This window comes from Protopterus annectens, chromosome 11.part0 (genome assembly GCF_019279795.1).
Source record: "Protopterus annectens isolate FY-2018-M chromosome 11.part0, PAN1.0, whole genome shotgun sequence".
In the NCBI taxonomy this organism is placed as follows: domain Eukaryota; kingdom Metazoa; phylum Chordata; order Ceratodontiformes; family Protopteridae; genus Protopterus; species Protopterus annectens.
The window spans coordinates 1,415,007,230-1,415,033,353 of record NC_056745.1 but is presented as its reverse complement, the minus strand read 5'-3'; the positions used below and the strand labels follow the sequence as shown (position 1 = coordinate 1,415,033,353).

General features: G+C 39.0%; 1 protein-coding gene across 1 annotated transcript in view; it reads right to left on the bottom strand.

The window, feature by feature from the left end:
- The window catches only part of TES (testin LIM domain protein), a 470,958-nt gene that overhangs the window by 15,774 nt on the left and 429,060 nt on the right, over positions 1-26,124 (bottom strand). Inside the window, exon 6 of the mRNA XM_044088700.1 lies at positions 12,376-12,534. Coding sequence (XP_043944635.1) covers positions 12,376-12,534 — 159 coding nt within the window. The remainder of the gene's footprint in view (positions 1-12,375; positions 12,535-26,124) is intronic.

Here is a 26,124-nt window from a genome sequence, read left to right as displayed (position 1 = left end):
CCCTTCCATCTGGTCTTTTGCATGAATACATCAACCTTCTTTCTCTCCATTACATCAGCTAGCTCTCTCACTATACCAGTCATAAACACACACTCCTAACCTTCCTCCTCTCTTCCTACCTTTGGGCATGCCTTCCGCCAGCACCCTGTTAGCTAACAGAACTGATGGCAGTTAACTCAGGCCTCGACTGAGCCGGTATGGAAATATGTATTGTTATAAGCATAAAGTCTTTTGGCAAAAGTTTTACACCGGATGTCCTTCCTGACACAACCCTCCCCATTTATCTGGGCTTGGGATCAGCACAAAGAAATGCACTGGCTTGTGCATCCCCAGTGGCTGGGTGAGGCTTTCCAAAGCAAAAAAAAATAAAATACCAAGGAAATGGAATACAGCACAATCATCCTGACAGTACAGTCACACTATGTTGCATCAACAGTACTGGATGCATGTTCAACAGGTAATGTAACAGTGGTGGTAAAGCCCAACTACAAGTGAACACAACAAATAAGCAAAACATTACATAAATCAAAAATAAGGAAACCAGAAGCTAGTTGTTTGACTTACATACTGCTAAATGGCTTCTCTGTACTTATACTGAAGTTTGCAAAAAAAAAATAAAGCTGATAAAGAACTGCAAAACTGTCTTAGAAACTTGGTTTCATGGTCAGATAAAAAGAATATGAAAATAATGGCTTTTTAAGAGAAGTTAATCATCCAAACACAAGATATCCACATCTGAAATGGGGTCTATGGCTTTTTAGATTAAAGCATACAAATAAGAGTTTGAAGGAAATGTTAATATAAAAACAAATGCTACAAACCAATATAAGAAAATGTATCGGATCCGTGGGATCTAATGTTATGGTGAACTTACATTACAATGTTGTACAAACCAAGACTAAATATTAAAATAGCCTAGGAGTCTCTCCAAGAATGTTTGGAAAAAAAGCAGAAAAGGAGATCATAGATGAGTTACAGAAATCAATGAAAGAAATAGAAGATGAGGACTGTGGTCAAACACTGCATCTTGTTGGGGCTGTACTAACTACAGGCACCTGGTCCTTGGGTCCCTGGAGTAGAAGCCAGATTCCAAACTGTACTTGCATCTCTGCAGGAGGACAGAGGGGTTTATACATACTGAGGAGTAAAGTGGGTGGTGGAACACTCCTTGTGGAAGGGAGGGGGGGTATCCTCCACTCTCATCTCGTTGCACTATACAGTGGTTAAGGTGTTGATGTCACAGACACAAGGTTTAATTCTCAGCTTTGCTCATCACTTTTTATTGGCTAGGCATGTAACAGCCTGCATGCTGACTGGCTAGTACTTGCCTATGACACAATGAACCATACCTCACCAGCTGTGTGCATTATGAATGAGGGCTCTAAAGAAGAAAACCTTGAACTACCCTAATGGTTGTATGAATGATGGCCTCTCCCAGTTGTCCTTTCCTTAATAATGGGTAAGGAACTGGCCATGGAAAGGTATGATAAACAGCAGGGGCACACATTGGAGGGGGGTGACATTTAGATTTAATATTGTTAGATTTATTATTGTTTGATACGTTTAATGTGCTATATGTTTTTGATGTAGTATATCTTTTGATGTAGAATATTTTATTAGTCTTATATGTATTTTACCACCTGTTTTATTTATATTTGTCACATGATCTTTGGGCTGCATGTCATGTAATACTTTGATGTGTATTTAAACACAATTGATTTTAAATTGTTTATTACCATTGAGAAAGGGTTATACCCGAAAGCTTTGCCTTTTGCCGATTTATAAAGGTGGTTTTTCTCTACGAACTGTGGTTTATTTATTGATTATTTGCAGCTTTTTGCATTTTGTTCCGGTGTCTTGCTGCTGTTTGGGAACACCAGAAGAGTTTGTGCAGCCCATTTATCCATTCAACAACATGGAAGTTCTGAAAACTACAAATTCAGTTAAGTCTCTTTTAGTGAATGAGACTAACCCGCTTTTGCAGTTTGTTTCTACAACATGTTTGGACACTGAGAATGATGGTCCTTCTAATATTGAGAACACTGTGGATTTTAATATGAAATTACAATTACTACAAAGAAAAGTAGGTGCTTTCAAGTGCCTACAATGGCAACGTTTCAGTTTCTCAGCTTATTTAGACAGGGGCATTGTCCCAAGAGGTCTGAGAATCCTGAAAATGCCCTCATATGGGAATGCCTACCCCGGATCTACTAAAACACTGGCAGCAATTAAACATCAAGTTGAGCCTGGATTACATGGCTCTTATGAACGATTTCTTCTCTGCTAGTGAAAATGAGCTGAAGGAAGAAATTATGACTATGGAAAATACTATCATGTCTATGTCTTGTTTTAATAACATGGTGAGTGTCTATCAGCAAATGCTTGATAGAATGCAAACCCTTGATGACAGACTTGAAGCCACTAAAAAACGTAAACTTATCCGTGATGTCAATGACTTCCAAAGGGGTCATATCTTCTCTTGGCCGAAGTACGATTCGAGTAAGCATTATAATAATGTAACGCATATTAAAGAAGTTCCTTTAGACACTCTGGATGATTTCACTGATTCTCTGCCGGCTAGTCTGTCACTCCAGGAATCGGCATCTGCTAATTCGTTGAAACAGATGAATGAAAACACGCCTACTGTGATGACGTCGGATGCAGCTGGTGTGAGTGTGTGCTCGCACAATGGTGAAGACGACAAATGAAATGGAGGTAGTGTTACACATTTGAATGGCGCTAAAAAAACTTTATCAATTAACATTGAATTTATCACAAACATTTCCAGTTAGATCAGCCGGAGAAGATCTCAGAACGCTCTACACTGAGAAACAACTCGCTAACAAGGCAAGCTGCAGCTCCAATTAAAAGAAAGAGTGACAGCCCTTTAGGGCAGGGGAAAATGAGCCAAAAATAATAAAAGGTACTCTAAATCTATCTGCTTTTGACTTAAAAGATTCGCATTACTCTTTATTGCAGAAGGGACTCAGTTTTATTCCAATGGCTAGTGATGATCTTGTCACTGCTTTAACTGACCTTAAACAATTCGTCAGAAATGTTAATCTTAAAGTTTTGTTTGGTAGTTCCTTTTCTGTTCAAACCTGTTGTAAGAGACGCAGTGCCTTTATTCCTGCTAGTATACCTGTGTTAACTGCTTTCCATGACTTATGTGAAATGGAGTTGAGGGATATATATTCTGAAGATTTGAAAATGAAGCGTTATAATTTAACATATGATGAACATATAGCCTTGAAAACATTACAGGCTAGGTATGACATTATCAAACAATCCGATAAAGGGGGGGTGGTAGTTTTAATGGACCGGGTAAAATATTTGCAATCTATGACTCTTTTGCTTGAGGATGGCAATGCATTTAAATGTATTACACATTTGGATGTTAAGAAATGTATAAATTCAGTAAATATGATTATATATGATTTACAAATTAATGGTGACATTAATTTGGACTTATTTCATTTTTTTAATGTCCCTTGTCCAGTAATTCCACAGCTTTATGGCCTTCCAAAAATACATAAATCAATGAATAATCCACCTATGAGACCCATTGTGTTTGGATGTGGTTGGCTCACTGAGCCTATTTCCATCCATCTCCAGACACAGTTACAACCTTTTCTCTCACAATGTAGTAATGTCTTGAGGGATACTACAGATTTTATATTAAAGTATGACATTGGTATAATGAATCAAACATTACTTTTTTAAATCAAGGTGATTTTTTATTCGTAACCTTAGATATTTCATCTTTATTTACGGTCATACCTAACGATTATGGCATTGATGCTATTAGGGATTTTTTGACCTCACAGGCTACTGTAATAGCAATACATATAGAAAATATCTGTTCTCTTCTGGATATAGTCTTGACTAACAATGTATTTTTATTTGATGAACGACTATATCTGCAATTAACTGGTGTAGCCATGGGTACATCAGTTGCTAATACTTACGCTAATCTGGTTCTACACCAGTGGGAGAAAACATATGTCTGTAGTAATAATAATTCCTTGAATAAGTATGTATGTTTCTATCAACGCTTTGTAGATGATTGTTTTATGATTTGGAGAGGCTCGTCGTCTCAGTTGGTTGAATATATGCAATACCTAAATTCAACTACAAACTTTTTAAAATTTAAGATGGATTTTTCAGACCATACAATAGCCTTCCTTGATGTTAGAGTACAATTATTGGAAGGGTCTCTTCATACTAGTGTCCATAAGAAGGAGGTTTATGCTGGTAGGTATATTTATAACACCAGGATGCATGCCCCTCATGTTTTCAAAGGTATAGTGACATCACAGTTCAGTAGGGCTAGTAGGTTAAACACAGATGAAACGTGTTTTAAAAAACAGCTTGATGAAATGGAGGATTTTTTGAATAGTGGGTATGATTCTAATTTTTTACTAGATCTAAAAAATCAGATTATCGCTGATAGAAACACAAAACTTAAACCAACTTTTTTATTGAATGATGAACCTAATTCTACCTTGGGTAAGGTTAAACACAGACCTGAAAATGAGATACATTACTTCGTATAACATTAGGACACATATTACTTCGTATAACATTAGGACACATATTACTTCGTATAACATTAGGACACATTCGGTTATGAAGGTTATAAAAAGGAACTGGGTTATTTTAATGGCATCTGATGATGTTAAAGCTGCTTTAGATGACCGACCATATTTCTCATATAGGAACATGAGAACACTGAAAAGTAAGTTATGTTACAAGGACTTTAACAGAAATTTTAATTTACCCACTCTCTCTAGATCAGGTATATTTTGTTGTATGAATTGTTCTTGTTGCTCTGATCTCATGAGCACTGATAGTAATGTGTTTAAACATCCGATAACTGGTAAAGTATACAAGTTTGACTCATTAGCAACTTGTACTACCATTAATGTGGTTTATTTAGCAACCTGTGTTTTGTGTCCTGCTTTTTATGTAGGCAAAACAACAAGGAAGCTGAAAGAACGTATTACTGAACACAAGTCAGAGATCAGAAGAGCTAATGACAAGAATGCTTTATTTAAACATATAAGCACATGTGGTTTTAACCATAGGTTTAGATTTCGAGTTATAGATAACGTATGTAAAATGCTAAGGGGTGGGAATAGTAACAATTTGCTTGAGACTAAGGAATATGAATGGATTCACAAATTGGCTGCTGACCATTCTCCAGGACTAAATTCCATGGTTACACTAAAACCCATCCTTACTAAATTGCAACAAACTAAACTATATTGTTAGATTTAATATTGTTAGATGTATTATTGTTTGATATGTTTAATGTGCTATATGTTTTTGATGTAGTATATCTTTTGATGTAGAACATTTTATTAGTCTTACCACTTGTTGTTTTATTTATATTTGTCACATGATCTTTGGGCATGTCATGTGATACTTTGATGTGTATTTAAACTCAATTGATTTTAAATTATTAGCATTGAGAAAGGGTTATACCCAAAAGCTTTGCCATTTGCTGTTTTATAAAGGTGTTTTTTCTCTACGAACTGTGGTTTATTTATTGATTATTTGCAGCTTTTTGCATTAGATACAAATATACAAGAAACAGATATAGTTATTTGGTAAATGTTTAGGATCGAGTAAGCAAAACAACCATTCAGAAGCCAAATTAATAACAGCTATGCACATGATAAAAAGAACCCTTACTTGGTTTTCAGAGAACTGTCAAGTCATAGAAATCGCAGGTTTATGACACTTTTTGCTGTGGGCCATGATGTTAGAATAGGTACTGGCCCAATCCGTATTCATGTATATATGTGAGTATGCTGCATGATCTGAAGAAAAGAGATTATCCTTTTTTTTCTTCAACAAAATAAATTAATTCATAATAAAAGGAATAATGTGACACTGAAGTCAGCATATTTAGTTATTAGGAGTGTAAAGGTGGGATCTACCACAATGAAAGATACAGCACTCCTGCAAGACAAACTGCATTTAGTTTACAAACATGTCCTTTTTGACTGCAGACAAGTGGTATTCGGTCCAGTTTTGCTCTGCAGTGAAATGCAACTATTAATAATTGATTTTAACTATATTTCAGTTGGTGCTTTTTTTCCCCAAAAGGCACTCTTCCATTTTGCTGCTCTGCTTTGACAGCATGACCTTCCTTACAGGCCATTCTCCTCTTAAAACCTGCAACTTGTATTAGTTGCTTGGCTTGTATTTCCCACTACTAGGCAGTGACTAGCAAGGCCCATCCAAACTCGTGCTATTTCACAGTAGGAGGATGAGTGGACCTGAGAACCACTACTGCTACTCATGGTGACTGGGTAGGTTGGACATATGTATGCCCGGTAAGTGTATATATGGAGGACATGAGATGGGGAAGAGAACAGAATGGCTGTCTCATGAAGCCGACAAATGTCCCCTGCCTCCACCATCTAGCACCTGTGCACACCAACTCTGCCCTCCTCAGCTAAAGTCAGATCTTTATCACTCTGTGCCAAAGGAGATGTCCACCCTCTTCTGAATGTTAAATTCACACAACTTCATTTTAACAATATTTTTCAATTTAATAAGTAATTATATTTCTACATGCAATATAAAGGAGTAAACAATGGAATCTGTTTCAGATTTAGTGTTTTGACAGAACCTGTACCACTTAAAAGCGATAAACTAAAATAATTTTATTGCATCACTTACCAAGTGTTAATAGTAGCTCTGTAAGGTTAAATATGATCCGAGTAACAACTACCTCGTACTAAAGACAAAGGTATATACCTTAATGATATCTGCAAATGCTGTTAATGTTTTATTTTAGAGTTTAACAAATTATTCCGAGAGTCTCTCTTTGCATAACAAATGTTACTCAAGCAGAAGGGGTAACTGGAAGTATCGTTTATTTTGATACGATGGTGGAAGCAGCATGAATATGTCCACAAGGGCACACAGAGCATGATTTGGGGTACTGTACTCAGAAGAGACAGGCAATATGCATGTCAATGGGAAGTGGAAGGATGAAAAAGTAATTGGAAAACACAGAAGAAAAGAAGGAGGGATACCTGATAAAAATTTAACAAGCTGATCAAGTGACACCAAGTGAGTAAATGAGTGCTTTAATGACAAAGTAACCAAACATTGAGCAAAAAATGTTTAAGAACAGAAAATACACCCCTGGGATTCCACCTGTGCCCCTGCTGGACAGTGGTATAGGGTGCTGACTTGTTGGAAGATGGGCTAAATTCTTTGCTAGGCTTGTAAGGGCCTCAGGGCCAATAGCCTAGTAACTTCCTATGATCCTATGAACTTTTGTGACCGAATCAGATGCATGAAAAAAAGATAGGAAGCCAAGAAGTATCATGGCAGCAAGCTGGGGGAGAGAATGTCTGATGAACTTGTAGGGATCAAGGGGCTCTATCACCTGTGGCACAGAATACTAAACATTAGAGAAGACAGACCGACCTTCTTAACAGATCCTCAAACCACTTATTTTCCATACTGAAAAAAATATGGGGGGGTTTCGGTGATTTCTTGCAGTCTAGCCCATAAACAGAAGTCATTTCCAATGTTAGTGTTTAGTTCTCCATGTTCCTTGGTGGACTTTACACAAGGTAAGTTGCAAGTATATTTAAGAACATCAGTTCCTGGTGCAGGATAAATGATATACGGTGCAGCTCAAACAGGAAAATACTTTTATTGAATAACAATACAATTCATTTGGTTAAGCGCTTTCATCTGTTCGTATACAGACTTCCTCAGAACCAAATGACACAACTATGACACAGATTATATATCCAGTTTAACTTGAACCTATTAAAGAAAAAATACAAATATTGGGTAAAAAATTGCTTAACATTAAATGTATGAAAATAGATAATGCTTATTTAGCTAAATGTCTAGCAATGCATATTGTTCCCAAGGGACTTAGGTTTTTTAAATTACCTTTAGGTATTGAGTATAATTTGGATAGTATTTATGTTTTTAATAAAATGTTTGATGAATTTGGATGCACATATATGAAGTTATTAAGGAAATACAATGATGAAAAATGGTCTACTTTGGTAAAGGAAACTGAGAACCTGAATGAAGATATAGTACAAGATATAGCATTTGAACAATGGAGAGATTAATTTCAAACAGCAGAAAATAAAGCTATGAGCATATACAACAGGAAGCAAAGGAAAATACAGCAGGATGTTGAACAATATCAGAACAATAGAGCGTATATTTGGCCACAAGACAGAGCAGCCAGTGAGAAGGAAAAGTATTACAATGTTAGAAGTAGAGGTAGAAATAATGAGGGGGAAAGTAAATTTTCAAGGGGCAGATTCTACCCAGCCCTGAAACAGCAGTACAGAAAGGAACGATAATTTATACCCCTATAGTTCTTGATGTTAATACTGAGCATTTAAATGATGAAACTAAATTACATATATGTACAAATATAGAGGTTAGTTCGGAAGATTTTGATTGTCATGACAATACTCAAGAGAATAGTTTGAGTATAGTAAGAAGCAAAGGCAATTCTATCTTATACACACACAATGGTTTTAATGTATATAACTACACAGATTATGAAATTGGTCAAGAATTTTTTACCCTATTTAGTAAAGGGATGAAATTTATACCTACAACCGGTTTTAATTTAGTTGATACGATTAAGGAAATAAAATTGTATTGCAGAAGGCTAAACCTAGCCTTACAATTTGGGCAAAAGGATGAAACGACAGGATATGTGACACACAACAATTTAAAGAGAAAAAGCTCATATATTCCGGTCCCAAATAGACAAGTTGCCAATTTTGAAAAAATGGTATGCAAAGAAGTTTATTGGCTATACAACAATATCAAGACAGGAGATGTTTATAATAAAGTGTTTGAGGACAATTTATCAAAAAGTGAACGGATATGTCTGGAATCACTTATGAATAATAAAGAAATCAGAATAATGAAGCCAGACAAGGGAGGCGGCATTGTAATATGTAATATTTTTGACTACAATGCCGAGATACATAATTTATTATATTTGTCAGGGAACTATGAAGCAATTTCTTTAAACCAAGTGAATATAGGTTATAAAAGAATTGATTTGGCTATCGAAGAGTATTTGATAGACAACAGAATTACGAATGAGACCTACAATTTTATTAAAATAGAATTTCCTATTGTGGCGAATATAATAGGTATACCCAAGGCACATAAATGTATGGACAACCCTCCTTTTAGACCTATCATTTCTGGTTCTAGGTCCAAGACATATAACTTGGGAGTGACAATACATAGATGGACAAAACATGTGTATGAAAATATTCCACATCTAACCAAGGATTCTTGGAATTTCTTAAGTAAACTTATGCCTGATATATGGAATGATGGGTTGATTTTTTTGACAACTGATGTTATTGACCTATTCTCATGTATACCTAAGGATGTTGGCCTGGAATTTTTTTGCAACAGTTTGAGAAGAGCTTCTAAATTGTCATGGGACAAGATTAGTTTAATCACGGACATGAGCTTAGTACTAGATCATAATTATATTCAATTTCAAGGAGAATTTTTTAGACAGGGCAGAGGTGTTGCTATGGGTGCCTCTTGTGCCCCCATCTTTGCAAACCTCGTTATGTTAGAATGGGAGTCCAAATATGTGTTTCAAAGTGAATTTTACCATCATATTGTTCTATATATGAGATATCTAGAAGATTTATTTATTTTATGGAATGGTACACAAGAAAAAATTAATTCATTTATCAACTATATTAATGGGATGACTTGAATTTTTGAAATTTACATAGAATATTAATAAAGAAGGCATAGCCTACTTAGATACCTATATAAGTCATACTGGAAATGGGTTCGCATCCAAAATACATAGAAAAACTACATTTTCAAATGACTATATACAGTTTAGCAGCAGTCATCCCCCGTATATATTTAAGAATGTGGTAAAAGGACAGTGTATTCGTGCTGCACGTATGTCATCAAGCAAAGTTATAATGGAAGAAGAATTAGAATTAATATACAACATGTTCAGTAGTAGGGGTTATCCTATTCCTATGTTAAAAGATGTCATAGGTTATGTGAAACGGCAATGGGGCATTAAGTTTCTACCCCTTTTAGGTATGTCATGTGTAGGTGGTAAGGACATTGGTAAGAGTGATATCACAGCAGAAGCATTTAATAGAGTATGTGTGATTAGGTACACTCCATACGCTAATTACGTAAAAGGAATATTAAATAGACATTGGGACTTGATTACAATTACAGAAAGTATAGGCATGACCTTAGGTAATCATCCCAAATGTGTATTTAAAACAGCCCCAAACATCAAAAAGTTATTAGAGAAGACAACACGTACAGAGAAATACAAGCTAACATCTAAAGGAACTTCGAAGTGTGGCTACTGTAGTCAATGTAGATACATTAATGATGTGCGAATTAAGTTGGAGAATATTAATAAGACATACATTAAATGCAAGGCAGGAAAGTGCAATACTAAACAAGTAGTATTATCTTGCAAAGTGTGTTGTATGCCCAGCATTCTATATAGGAAAGACGGAGAGGAAAATTAAAAAACGAATATATGAACATTATTATAAGATTCAGACAAAAGATATGAAGAATGCTTTGTATAAACATATATTCAGTAAAGGGTATCAACATAATTTTAAATTCTCCATTATAGAACAAATTGATAGTAGTGTATGTGGGGGCAACTGGAAAGTGTATTTAGCTACGATGGAAAGTAAGTGGCAGATATACACAGATGCCACAAGATTCCCAGGTATTAATGATAGTATAAAACCTTTCTTAATTCTTGAATAAATTATGTATGTCATGGCTTTGTCCAGTAGTAATTTTATATATGTTCAATTTGTACATATATTTTTTTAATTTAATATGAAATATTATATATTTATTATTTATATATTTATATACATTTACATTTTTAAATCATTATTGTGTAGATATTGTTATAAATTATTCAAGTGCATTCATTGTATATTTTATAATTTACAAATGTGCATTTATTTATTTATTTTTAACATATTCATATATTTTAGGAGCATTGAGATCAAATATTTTATAAGCACTGAGATCAAATGTATTGCTTAGTTTTTTGCATGGAACACTAGAATCAACAAAATGTTTCTTTAAGGTTTTTAAATATTTTTGGCGCCAAACTGGATATATAATCTGTGTCAAAGTTGTGTCATTTGGTTCTGAGGAAGTTTGTATACGAACAGATGAAAGCGCTTAACCAAATGAATTGTATTGTTATTCAATAAAAGTATTTTCCTGTTCGAGCTGCACCGTATATCATTTATCCTGCACCAGGAACTGGAGTTTCATTTCTGGGTTCAACAGTCGTTTTGTTCGTATATTTAAGAACATTAAAGACGTACAAACAAAAATTATCTAAGGGATTTTTCTATGCAGGTTAGAAAATCGGCTTTGTGATGTTCCTAGAACAAAAGTGCAGTGTGTCTTATTAACGTGTATCCACTACCTCTTTCTCCTTGGCTTATATGTCTAGGCCTACATATACCAGCTCTACGCACGGTTTTTAAACTTCAATCTTGGTAGTCTAAGCGCATTTAATATTTTGTGTTTGCATGTATATATGCTGTCTTGTTCGATTTATGGTGCCAACCGCACCAATTTCTACACACCATCTGCCTGACTTGTACCGATGAACTTGATGGTGCACTACAGTGATTTTAAATCTGCTTTCTTGCTATTGGCACAGGTCATAGTTGTAAAGGGTGCCTGGAACAGCCCACTTTGCATGGTCAACAAATAAATATTCTCTGGGGATGATACCAAGACTGGAAAAATTATTTTAGATTATTCCACCTAAACTTATAAAGAAAAACTGATTCCAACCAACAGCAGACAGTTCATAAATAAATAAATGCTTTGAAATGGGTTGGATGGCACAGTGGTGCAGCGGTTTGCATAGTCACCTCACAGCAAGAGGTTTTCCACTTCGATTCTGAGCTGGGGTGCCTTCTGTGTGGAGTCTGCATGCCCTCCCTGCATTCGTGTGGGTTTCATCAGTGCGCTCTGGTTTCCTCCCATGTTACAAAGACATTACTCTGGAGCAATTCTCCCCAGGGCTCCGCTGAAAATTGGCTCGTTCCAAATTGGACTTTCCCAGTAAACAAATGTTAAATAAAATAAAATAAATAAATAAGGAAGATACTTAGAGCAGCGTCAGGGAAATGAGAAAACTGAATCATAGATAGTTACTGGGAAATGCATACAAGCTGTTGCATAGATCAGTACTTGAGCACTTCATATATCCATTTGCAAAACACTTTGCAGAACAGTGCAGTAAAGCTTTTAAGTAAAACAGTATTAGAATAGGAAAAAAAAATCCATTACCACTGCATGAGTCTTCACATAACAGGGTTTGCAGATAGGTTTGTTGTCCACCATAACATAAATTTCACCAGCCAGGATGCAGTCACAGTCAAAACAGCAGAAATGTTTCAGATGCCAGTTCTGGCCTTCAGCTTGAGTGTATTCATTGCTGAATATAAGCTACAGTAAAAAAAAAAAAAAAAAAAAGAAAAATGAGCAAATGTGCTTCATCAGTCCCAAGATGGAATTAAAATAACCTACAACATAACCTTTTCACTTTTAGAATGCGCAGACCAGCCATCATAGCAGCCAACCATTACCACAAATGCATTCATAAAATGCACACAATATAAAGTTTTCAAAGTCGGCTAGCTTATTATATATAGCAGGTTAGCGCTGAAGAACTGAACACACACACAGCAATGGATGCAGATAAATTAGACAAGCTTTTGAAATTCATCATGAAAGGAGCCAAATTCAGAGTAGTATAATTTCTGTCTTAAGTGCAAGCAAATGTATTCTTTTATCTGTTACAGAACCAATGCTCAAAAATCAGCTCAGTCCATTTTTGAAGACACTTATATGGTGTAAGTCATTGAAATATCCAGTAAGAGTTTCAGTCCGTCACAATGTTCACAGATCTGGCAGGAGAAAATAGGCTCAGAATGAAATAACAGTTCATTAGCTTACAAATGTTTTCTGAAAATGACACTACCAGTAAAACAATTAGATTTTATTCTTACTGCAGTAATGAATAAAATGAATGTTATGTAATTTATTTATGACCTAGATTACCAGCCAATCAGAGTTAAAAGGCAAAATGCACATAACTGTGACTGTGTAAGATTTCCATGTGATTGGGATCAGGGAGGGGTCATATCTCAGCACTGCAGCACCAAAAAGTACAGTTTTGTACCTACCATAAATGTAGATGTTCGAAGATCCACATTGCTGCAGTCCTTACACTTGGGTAGTCCGCTGTCCTCGGTCGGCCCGAATATCAAAGTATAAGGCTGACGTCGGTCAAGGCGCATTTGACTGACATCAGGACGTCAGGGTACAAATGCGCATGACCGACGTCATATCCTCAGTCTTTTCTTGCCCCAGATGTCAGAAGACCCTAAAAATAAAGGTCAAAACCAAAAGACAGCAAACAACCAACCAACCACCCTTGCACTAATTATATGTACAATATATACAATATACACAATATGTACAACCCAACCCACACAACCACCTCTAACTACAGAGGGGAAGGAGGGAGGGTAAATTGGACTGCAGCAATGTGGATCTTGAACATCTACATTTATGGTAGGTACAAAACTGTACTATGTTCTTCATCTCACATTGCTGCAGTCCTCACACTTGGGTAGAATCCCGAAGCAGAGGTAAGGGAGGATGGCTAACTACAAGGAAGCAGGAGCTGCCAAAATGCCCTGCAAAACAGCAGTGGCAAAACCAGCCCTGGATTTAGAGTAAAGTGGCAGGTGATAATGCCTAGAGAAAGTATGCACTGAACTCCAAGTAGCTGCCTCCAAAATATCCTTGGTTGCCACTCCCTCAAAAGCTGTTGAAGTGGCAGTAGCCCTAGTGGAATGAGGCCTAATCCCAGCTGGAATCTCCTTGCCATGATGGGAATAACAGAAAGCAATGTAAAACCCAATCCACTTAGAAATAGTTTGTTTTGACACAGGCTTGCCCTGAGAACTCAAAGCAAAAGAAACAAACAACTGCTGAGACTGCCTGAACCCTTTAGTTCTGTCCAAATAATAACGCAACTGCCTGTGTACATCTAAAGTGTGCAAAATCTTTTCCCCTTTATTTTGGGGATTTGCATAAAAAGTAGGCAAATGAATAGTTTGGTTTAAAGCCACACTAGAAACCACCTTAGGCATAAAGGAAGGATTAGTACGCAATGATACCCTATCCTTATGGAAAATCAAGAAAGGCTCAACCGCCATAAGGGCCTGCAATTCAGAAACCCTTCTTGCAGAGGTAATGGCCAACAAAAAGCAGTCTTCCATGACAAATATTTCAACTCAGAAGTAGCTGCAGGCTCAAAAGGTTGTAGAGTGAGTTTCTCCAACACAAAATTGAGATCCCAAGCAGGAGTAGGAGCTCTTCGTGGGGGTCTTATATTCTTTGCCCCTCTAAGAAATTGCTTGAACAAAGGATGAGAAAACAATGGTGGGTCGCAATCACCGTGAGCCGAAATTGCCGCAGCATGAACTTTAATAGAAGAGAAAGACAAACCTTTGTCTAGTAACTCAGTAAGATATTGAAGAGCCACACACAAATTAGGCTCAGAAACATCAAAATCTTTTGCTGCACTCCAAAATAAAAATCTTTTCCATTTGTCTGCGTACACTTTCCTTGTACTAGGCCTTCTAGCTTCCAAAATAACATTCAAAACTTGCTGAGGAAGTGGAGGCCCACTATGGTTCAAAACAGAATATGCCAGGCTGTTAGGTGCAGAGAGTGAAGCTTGACATTGAGCAAATGGCTGTCCTCCTGTGACAACAGGTGTGGAATCGAAGGCAAAGGCCATGGAGGCTTCCATACCAGACTTCTCAGTAATGGGTACCAGTGCTGTCGAGGCCAATCCGGAGCTATTAAAATCATCCTTGGCTTGTCCTGTCTGACCTTTAGAAGTACCTTTGGGAGGAGAGGCAGAGGTGGAAAGGCATACACATGAAGATTGCTCCAATTGAAAGAAAGAGCATCCACTCTCCAAGCTGTGGGATGAAACCTTTTTGTGCAAAACTTTGGCAGCTGATGGTTTAGTGGAGAAGCGAACAGATCTATGTCTGGAGTTCCCCATGACACTGTCAATATCTGAAATACATGAGGATCCAATTTCCACTCGTGGGGATCCATAATTCGTCTGCTCAACACATCTGCTAAGGAGTTCTGTGCTCCTGGCAGAAACCTTGCCTGAAGATTGAGCTGTAAACTGAGAGCAGTCTCCCACAAAATCATTGCTTGCCTGCATACAGGATAAGAATGCGTTCCCCCTTGCTTGTTGATGTACCACATGACAGTTGTGTTGTCTGTTAGAATCAACACCTGCCCTGGAAGTAATTCCTTGAAAGCTATTAATGCAAACTGGACTGCTAACATCTCCATGTTGATATGTAGATGTTGTAGTCTGGCAGGCCACTTGTCTTGTATCCACTTTCCATTTAGATGAGCTCCCCAAGCTTTGTCTGAGGCATCTGTCGTTAAAATCTGACTCGCCTCTGGCCGGGTCACAGAGAGTCCCTTGTTTAGGTGACATTCCTGAGCCCACCACAAAAATTCCTTTTGAATGCAAGGTATTATTTGAATGACAGTGTCCAGATCCTGGCAGTGCTGTGTCCATACATTTTTGAGATACCATTGTAGCTTCCTCATATGCAGTTTGGCATTGGGAAGCACCAGAATACAAGATGCCATGAACCCTAAGGCTTGAAGGACTGTCCTTGCAGTCAGCCCGGACTGATGAGATAGTTGATGGAAGTAAAGGGATAGACTCCTTTGTTTGTCCGGGGTTAAAAAGGCCATCTGGGATGCTGTATTCAGTCTCACACCCAGAAAGCACATGTCCTGAGAGGGTACTAGACTGGACTTTATTTCGTTCACAGAATACCCCAGGCATCTTAGCACTGCTATCACATATTCCAAATGATGAAGCAGCTCTTCCCTTCCTTGAGCCAGAATCAGGCAGTCATCCAAATAAGGATAGATCTGTATTCCTTTTAGCCTGAAGAAAGCTATCACTGGAGCCAGAACTTTCGTGAACACTCTGGGCGCAGTAGATAAGCCAAAGGGCAATGCAGAGAACTGATAGTGAGAAGTCCCAGCTCGAAAACGCAGATACTTCCTGCAACTTAGTCTGATAGGAACATGAAGGTAAGCCTCCTTGAGATCCAAAGTTACCATCCAATGATATTTGCCCAGCAGAGGAAAAAGCTGCTGCAACGTCAACATTTTGAACTTGGGAATGTCCAGATAAGTGTTTAGGATAGATAAATCCAAAATTGGTCTCCACGTGTTCCCCTTCTTTGGTACTAGGAACAGGCGAGAATAAAATCCTAGGCCCACTTCTGGCATAGGGACCGGCTGTATGGCCCCTATTTGGAGCAACAGAGAAACTTGCTTGTGAGCCTCTATTCTTTGTTGAGGAGGAACGTCTGGCATGCCTTTGAAAGGAGGCAAGGTATGGAAATAAAACCTGTAGCCGTGGTGTATGATATCCAATACCCATCTGTCTTGGGTAATTAAACTCCAATTTTCTTTGAAAAGTGCCAACCTTCCTCCCAAAGGTGCTGCCAGACGAGAAGGCTCTGGCAGCTGAAAAGGTAGGTCATTGGGTCTGTTTACGAAAGGACTGACCCCTGCCCTCACCGAAGACTGTGCAGGAGAACTCCTGTTCTAGGCCTGAAAGAGCCCTGAGCTCTACCCCTACCACGTCTAGATCTACCCCTAGACTGGGAATCATAAGAAGGATACGTCCACCCCTTAGTAGGCCAATTTCTACTAAACTTTGGAGGCTGGACCTGCAAAAAATCTTTAACAGTCTGCATAGACTTAGCCTTGTCTTCCATTTTATTTAAAACTGCCTCAACAGGAGAACCAAACAACACGTCAGATTGCAAAGGAGCATCTAAAATCCTTGTTTTAACATGGTCAGAAATTCTGATCCCTCAGCCAGGCGTGCCTGCGAAGAACTGACCCAGTGGCAGCCACCCTAGACGAGGCCTGTACAGCATCAAAACCACATTGCAAAGAATGCTTACCCACCTGTTCAGAAACATGTACTAAATCTTGCAACTCTTTACAATCAATACCTTCTGCCAGAGCATCAACCTTAGCCTTCAATTGTGAAAGGAGATAGTTTTGGAATTTCAAAATGTGAAACTGGCAATTCAAAGCCCTCATAGCAAGAGTGGAAGAAGTATAAACTTTCTTTCCCCATCTATCCAAGGCCCTGGCTTCTTTGTCTGCAGGAACCGGATTCTTTACAACAGAAGCCTTAACACCTTTAGGCCCCTGGCTAACAGTTTCTGGGTCTACCCTAGGACTCTTAAAAAGAAACTTATGAGCTTCAGGCACCCTGTAATACCTATCCGGTTTAACAGGAGCAGGAGGCAAAGAATCAGGATTAAGAGAAGCCTCTGTAAAAACATCTTCCACTACATCCAAAACAGGAGGTATAGCCAAAGGCCTATGCTGGGGTAAAAACAAAAATTCCCTAAGCCTTTTCCTGGAATCAGAGAAGTCCTGACCTTCCCACTTAAAATGCTCCCTCATGGAATGAAGAGTTTCTGAAAAAGAAAAATCCTCAGGAGGAGAAGCAGAAGGAGTAGAATCATCCACATCAGAATCAGAATAAGGAGAGTACTCCTGCAAGTCTTCAGCTCAAGACTCTGAAACATCTGAAGCCTGCTCAAAACTCCCTAGCTCAGGCTCCACCCTAGGTCTCTTATCAGGAGGGGGCATAGAACCCCTAATCAAAGTAATCAAATCTTCTGCCATTTTAAGCATATGCTTCTTGGGCACAGTTCCAGAAGAACTAGGGGTGACACCAATTGAAACTGTACCTGGCCTGCCCCTGGGAGAAGCCTTTGAAACAGAAGGAGAGGGCCTAGCCACCCTAGGAAGGGAGGGGAGTATAGTAACCTGAGAAGCCCCTCAGCCTGACCTGCCTCCTGAGAGGCCACATCTTGCAATAATAAAGTCTCACCCTGGGAACACAAAGAAACCTCCGGTGGAGCCACCGGCTCCACCGACACCTCTAAAGAACCGGCGTCTGGTACAGACGGTTCTTCTAGCCTAGGCTTAACTGCTTTGTCCTTGCGCTTCGAAGAAGCGGGCCGGAGCATCCGACGGCATTTTATAATTGCACCGCTTCCCAAAGACTAACCTGGCACAATCCAACCTTCTCTTTATAGTGCGTTTATTGAATCAAGCACAAGAGCGACAGCCAACAACGTCATGCTCAGGCCCTAAGCAAGGAATACACAAAGTATGATAATCTCTATGCGGTATCTGTTTCCCACAAGAAATGCAATTATTGACTTTTTCTGACATCCGTAAATCACTGAGGCAAGAAAAACTAAAATATTCCCCAACGGGTACTTAGCCAACTTTGAACTCGGTCTGAAACTTGAAATCGAAAAATCTCAGAACGCCAACCGGCACTTGCAATGCTGCTTCTGCATCGGACCATGCGGCAAAAAAGACTGAGGATATGACGTCGGTCATGCGCATTTGTACCCTGACGTCCTGATGTCAGTCAAATGCGCCTTGACCGACGTCAGCCTTATACTTTGATATTCGGGCCGACCGAGGACAGCGGACTACCCAAGTGTAAGGACTGCAGCAATGTGAGATGAAGAACATTTACAAATCCAGTAGCAGTCTGTCTAAATAAAAAAAAAAATAATATAACTGTAGCAGCAGCAAACCAGTAAGGGAGGACACTTCATTTACTGTGAAATGTGCAACAAAGGCAGTAAATGACTTGAAACGGGATTACAGACCGCTGAGCAATAGCAATGAGGAAATCTCACTGCTTAACACTGTCACCCACCATATGACAAATACATTGCAAAATTCAAATTAGGCACAAAATCATCCCTCAGATGTAAGCACTCAGAAATCATTGGAGGGAAAAGGCAGCAAAGGGAGGTAAACCTCTAAGCCAGTCTTCACGCACCACGAAAAATGGCTAGCAGTCTTCACCTATGAATGAAAATGCCCTGATGTGTATGGAGGAGGTGAGAAAAACTACTGAGGCCTCAGTCTCACTGTGCTGGGTGGCATACCTTAATGCATATGAAAACAAGGACCTGTCCCACGTCTTGACAGAAAGCTACGTGATGCAGCAAATACTAATATGTCGGTCGACTAAGTCGTGTCTATACTGCTCTGTTAGCAGAACTAGTGACAGATGCAGATTAAATGCAGTGCACAGTACGCAACGGTGCTTGAAGAGATGGAGGCAACATATCAGGGAGGGCTGTCAAAAATATTTAAGGAAGGGAGGTATCCATCCCATCACGACTAAAAAGTGATCACAAACTGCCACTGCAGGGGAGGGGGGGGGGTAAGCAAGCTCAATAAGTAAAGCGGTTTAGCTTTGGAGGTGTGAAAACAGAGGGTCTTGAGTAGAGTGTTGCATTCACCATCATCACATGGTTTCAAGGACCACAGGTCAATGTTACCTCACAGATGGAAGATCCAGTCCACTGAATATTATCCATAACACAGTCACAGCTCAAGAGAGTAACGTCTACCACTCGCTTCACCCAATTTATTCAGATTCAAAGGCTTTGATTTATTATTTCACAGCAAACTGATTAAGAAGTTGGTTAAGCTGGTGAAATGCAAGAAACTTGCACTTAAGAGTAGGAAGCAGTGTGTCCTGGTAACAGTGTACAGTCATGACAACTATTACAGTAGCAGTGTGCTTTATGAAACTGTGCTGGACTGGATATAGTCCTTGTTGAAATGCCTTTCCTGGACGACGTTCAGTTAGGCATATTACATTTACCCGTGGGAGGTAGAAGTTGTGACAGTGAAAGAAATTTGTTCCTCCAAAAGACTTTTATAACAGGCTCAAGCTGGCAGCTTGGGCCTAATACCAGTCTGGCTATAATACAAATATACAGTGATAAACCACATTAGCAGGAATCCTTGAAGAAAGTGTGTGTGTGTGTGTGTGTGTTCATTAAAAGACTTGATGGTTGTTATCATTCATAAAGGAGTCAAAGGAAACAATGTGAAAGGGCAGTAACCAAAGACAACATAGCTCTAATGAACAAATGAAAAGGGGCCAGATTCAATAAAGCCTACACTAAAAGCATATACTAAGTGCACGTGGTATGTATTCAAGAACATCCCTACCACATTTTTGTGCTTTCTAGTCACTCTCAGATTACACTGTGTGTACATGTAGTCTACACTTTGTGGTAACCAATATTTAAAGTTGTAAGAAAATCAGTAGGAAAACTAAAATTAGGAGGAAAATGTATGAGTTATGCCGGTGTTGTCTGTTCACTCAGAACGGTGTACACAATGTAGGTGTTACTGAATCCTGGGGAGGATCTAAATAAGGCAAATATTTTTCTCTTCTTATACAAGGCAATAGTGAGCAGCCACATTTTGAAAAATAAAATAAACTCTGGAATTCGCTGTTAACATATTTTCAGTGTTTTTGCTGGGGGCTTCATTACTCTAAGTCTCTTTACGTGGGGGGGCTATCCTATTCTGCTGACTCAGACTATAATCTTTCCTGTGTTAACCAAACAAAGTATGTCTCCTCCGTGGTCCTAAACATTAAAGTGTATTAGTAATAGCTTCACTGTACCCACTATTTAAGCTTAGTCTGACCTTTCTAGGTATCTCTTACCTAGCTTGTTTGGAATTTTTAAGACAATGAGTCAGACACAGCCAGCAGCCAGACCCCTCCCTGTCCTTGTGCCTGTGGTGTATCCCCCCCAACTCCTCTTTCAGAGTCACCTCTAACTACTACTTTTTCTAACTTCACCTGTATTCTGCTCTCTGCCCACTAGGCGGCACTGTTTGCCAGCTTTGATGCTATAGCCTTTCCTCCAGTTCACCACATTTAATTGTACTAATTCCCTACCTGATTTTCTTTTTCTTGTTTTACTTCTTGCTTAGCTGCTAATCTGTTATCTCAATCCCTCTAGTATCTCCTCTCCATCCCACTAGTAACTCCTCTCCATCCTCTTAGCCTTTCTTTTTCCTTCTTCTTTCACTCTATCCCCATATTTTTCATCTCCTCTCCTTTTGCCTTTGTCACTTGAACTACTTAAGCCACTTTATACTTACCTGTGACTACTGCTTTTGCCTCTGGATTTTCCTCATCACTGATAGACTCCGGGAAATCTTTTACTTACCTGCTCCAACCCGCTCCGTTCGCCCTTCGGGCTCACTCCGCTCCCCTACCATACCCCCAATTCCCACCCACCCCCACTGGTCCTAACTATATACTTCTATTACTACGCCCACTCCCTATTCTTCCCCCTATCACAATCTCCTGCCACTTTACAACCACACCCCCACCTCTACTACTTCCTACTTTAATTTATCTCAGGTTTAGCTCCACCCCCTTCCCCTTCCACACCCTACCTTGTACCACTATATAGCATAGCTGTATCTCTACAACCTCCTTTTACTTTTATGAACTCTAATCTCCCTCCAACCTACCACACTTAACACTTACTCCCTTTTCCTCCTTCCCTTATACTTCCATATTACTTTCCACCTTCTTCGCTCATACCTCCATATTCAGTCTTTCCCTCCACTGACTTATACTGCTTCCATTTACAACCTAATAGACCCAACACGCAAATCAGTTTATACATACCTTCTTCTCCTAACTACATCTCTTGCAGCTCTTACTATACCTTATACACTAACCTCCTTTGAACATTTCTCTTTTCTAGAACACTTTCCCAGCCAACAAACTCTCCCTACTTCCCTTAGACATACACTCCAACATAGTAATATAACCTGTACTTCTACATACCTACTTCCAAAGTACCATAGATCAACCCATATAACCTACTTCCTTGTCAAACAATCCACTCTCAATATCTACAAAATTCTAAAGTGTATTCAACATCCTCAAAAACATCCTCTATTAGCTGGCTATATTCATCCTAACCCAGGTCCCTATACTCATACACTCAGCCTCCCAACACCCATCAGCACTACCCCAAATAGGGCATCAAACTCCTTGCTGATAGCACACCTTAACATCCGTAGCATTAACAATAAAATTACCTACCTTCACGCACTCTTACAAGTGCATTCCTTTGACATTCGCTGCATCACAGAGACATGGTTAAAACCCACTACCCTCAACCAGGAAATCATTCCTCCAGGGTTCAATATCCTACGAAATGACTGGAAAACCAAAAAAGGTGGTGGAGTAGCCATTTTGTACAAATCAGGACTCCATGTTAGCACCTTCGACTTGCCCCTACCAACAGCTAATAATGCTGAAACCCTTACTGCCAAGCTTCAAATTAACAACTCCAAATCTATCTATGTTATTTGCATACATCTCCCCCCAGGAAATAATATTAATACACTTGAAAACATACTTACTTAATCACCTCTCTACACACCTACCACAGGAAACCATTGTCCTAGGAGACTTTAATATAGACTGGATTACCTGCTCTTTGCCCAATCCCACCAATCACATAAATCTTCACGGTTTCTCTCAAATAATTACCACTACTACCAGAATCCATAAACCAAGTAATAAAGCAACCACCTTAGACTGGATCCTTCTCAATAGCCATCATAATACTGATAAACCAGGAGCACTTCCAGACGATATTGGCGACCACATGATTACCTATATTATTAAGCAAAAAATTCATTGTCCTAATTATAATATGTTACAACCTTCCGCTCCAAAAAATTCTTCAAACCTCAGTCCTTCCAAAATGAACTCAAAGCATGTGATTGGTCTCCCATGTTACACCTTAAACTAGATGAAGCAGTAACCTACTTCAATACAAAATTCCTTCATATCCTCAACTCCCATGCCCCACTTCGTTCCTCCCACATAAGGACCAAAATTGCCCCCTGGCTTACAAAACAAACTAGGCAAAAGATCCTCCTCAGAAATAAAATTTGGAACAAATGGAGAGCCTCTAAAAGTCCATCAGATCATATTTACTTCAAACAGTTAAGAAATGCCACCAAGAAAGACATTCTCAGGGACAAAAAAGACAATTACTTTCAACTCCTACAAACCCATAAAGAACAACCCCAGAAATTCTGGTCAGGCATTAAACTTCTTCAACCAGGTCATTCTAAAACTCCTTCACCTTCCGGATTCAACCAAAATAACTCTGACCAGATTCCAGATGCTTTCAATAAATATTTTACTGAAGCCATTCTAACCCTTGCCAATTCTATACCACCAAGCACCTCTTCACCTCTAAACACCCCTAATACAACTCCTACCTTTCACATACAACCTGTCCCTACATCCCAAATTTCCAAACTCCTCCAAAAACTTAAACCCTGCACCCCTTCTGCTGACTGCCTTCCAGCAGAATACCTGCAAATAGCAGCTAAAGCCATTGCCTACCCCATCTCCATCCTTATAAACAGAAGAATTTCAGAAAGTAAAATCCCTTCAATATGGAAAGTATCCCACATCATCCCCTACACAAAGGTGGTACATCTACTGAGCTCTCAAATTTTAGGCCTATAGTCTTACTCTCACCAATTGCCAAAATAATGGAGAAATGCATACACAGACAACTACTTGACCACCTTATTCATAACATACTTGCCAACCGCCAACAAGGCTTTAGACCATTCCATAGCACAAGTACCACTCTACTATCCTTTACTGACTCTATAAACAAAAATCGTAACAATACTTTCTCTTCTGCTCTATTTATTGACCTTTCAAAGGCCTTCGACCTGGTGAACCACAACTTACTCATTGAAATCCTAAAAACCCAATCACTTGACTCACAATCTCTACTATGGTTTAAATCATGGTTTAAATCCTATCTTGAAAACAGACAGCAGGCAGTCCTTTGGAATAATACCCTTTCTTCTTCCCTCCCTGTGAACATCAGTACCTCAAGGCTCCATTTTAGGTCCTCTTCTCTTTTCATTATTTATTAACAATCTACATACTAAAATTCCTCAAGCCACTTGCATTCAATTTGCTCTGCCAAGTCCATAAACTCTCTCCAATTCCAGACCCAAACAGTATTAAACAGTGTTGAAAATTGGTTCATGCAACACTGCCTCCTGAATAAAACAAAACTGCTACTCTTTGCTCCTACTCTTAAGTCACCTCTACCAAATTTCATAACCTCTAACAATGGCACAAATATAGTCCCTGACACCACAACCCGTTTACTGGGTGTTACAACTGACAAAACCCTTAGCTTTGATGACCATATTAACTCAACAATAAAAACTGTCAACAAAAAACTAGGCTCCCTCTACAGACTCAAACCCTTCCTTACCCCCCCAGCAAGAATTACTATTGCTCAGACCCACCTATCTTCTACCCTGTTCTATGCTTCTTCAATTTATACTAATCTGTCTAGAAATAACATTACTAAACTTTCCACCTGTTATAATAATATAGCCAGATTTGCTACCAGTTCCCCCTGTAGAACACACCACTGTCACAACCTCAAACAATTGGGATGGCTACAACTGGATAACAAATTACTCTATCAGCAACTTATCACCCCAAAAATACTCTATCACCCTAATACCCCCCCCAATCCTTACTAATCTAATCACCCCCTACAAAAATCTCCCTACACTTCGCTCAGCTAACAAATTTCTAGTTTCTTCTGTCAAATCTAACAACAAAGCAGGGGACTCGCTCTTCTCCAACACAGTGGGAAAAAGCTGGAATCAACTCCCTAGTGAACTTTCCTCTCTTGCTTCCACTCAACTATATAAAAAGCATCTTAAAGAATATCTAAAGAACCATTGGCTTTGTCCCTGTTCCAACCCTGATTGATTAGAACCAATATACAAGAATTACACCAGAACCAGGTTCCTATTGTTCTTTCCTTTCTTGCATCTACTCCCACCTAAGAATTAACTTTAACCAGCATCTGATAACTCACTGCTCTCTCCCTTTTATAACCCTCTCTGACCTCTAAACCTCTTTTCTACTCTCTCAACTCTTCTCTTCTCCACTGCTTTAACAAAAAAAACACACACACGATGTTAAATTTTTTGGAATTCTTTTTTTTTATAAGTATCTCATCCTCAAATTAAACAATGTGTTTTTAAATAGATGTAATTTTTTACTGCATATTGTAAACCTGTCTCTGCTACTGGTTGGAGCTTTTCTCCCTGGGCCTCTACTGAAAATGGACATATATCCAGATAGACTAGCCTAGTCAACAAATGTAAATAAATAAAATAAATAAATATAACCCAACACCCTCTAACTTGTATAAACTTGAAACTCTTGAAATCAGTGCACCTTCAAGATACAGCACCCTCAGCCACAGCATGGTCCTTTGTACCTCTGCACCAGAGGATACAGCAGCTTTAGCCAGTGTGGTCCCCCATACCGGCATCTGAGGATACAGCAGCCTTAGCCACAGTGTGGTCCCCCATACCGGCACCAAAGGATATGTCAGCCTCAGCCACAGTGTGTTCCTCCATACCTGCACTTGCAGTTCCATTATTGAGGATTAGAATCTGTCATCAGAATATCCAATAGCATCAGAGACCTCGCTACAGTGCTGTGTATAGTGCAATTTCTGTGACACACACCATGATTTACATGGTGGATGTAAATGCAGCTTCTTGGACACAGCACAAAGAATGTAGAGTGTTAGATTTATGCACAGGATCCAAAATCAGTGACAGGACTACAGGTACAAAGATGATAAGGCAAACTCTGACAGAGTTGTTAGACTCCAGCAGGTGACACGAACAGGATGTCAAGACTAGACAAAGACCAGTTCAAACTGACAGAGTAGTAGAAGCCAAAATCAAAACTGGTTGTATCATTATTGATGGAATAGTGGCTGGAACTGGTCTACAAAGGACCACCATTAGTGCACAGAGGCAGATAGAAGACAGCCTGGTCTTGGAACAAGTGCCCTGCTTCAGCCTACAAGTGATCAAACTAATAAATATATACCATGTCTATTAAAACATCTCATACATGCATACCTACACATGCATACCTACAAATATTTCAAGCACAGACATTAATGCCCTTCTAGCCTGCAA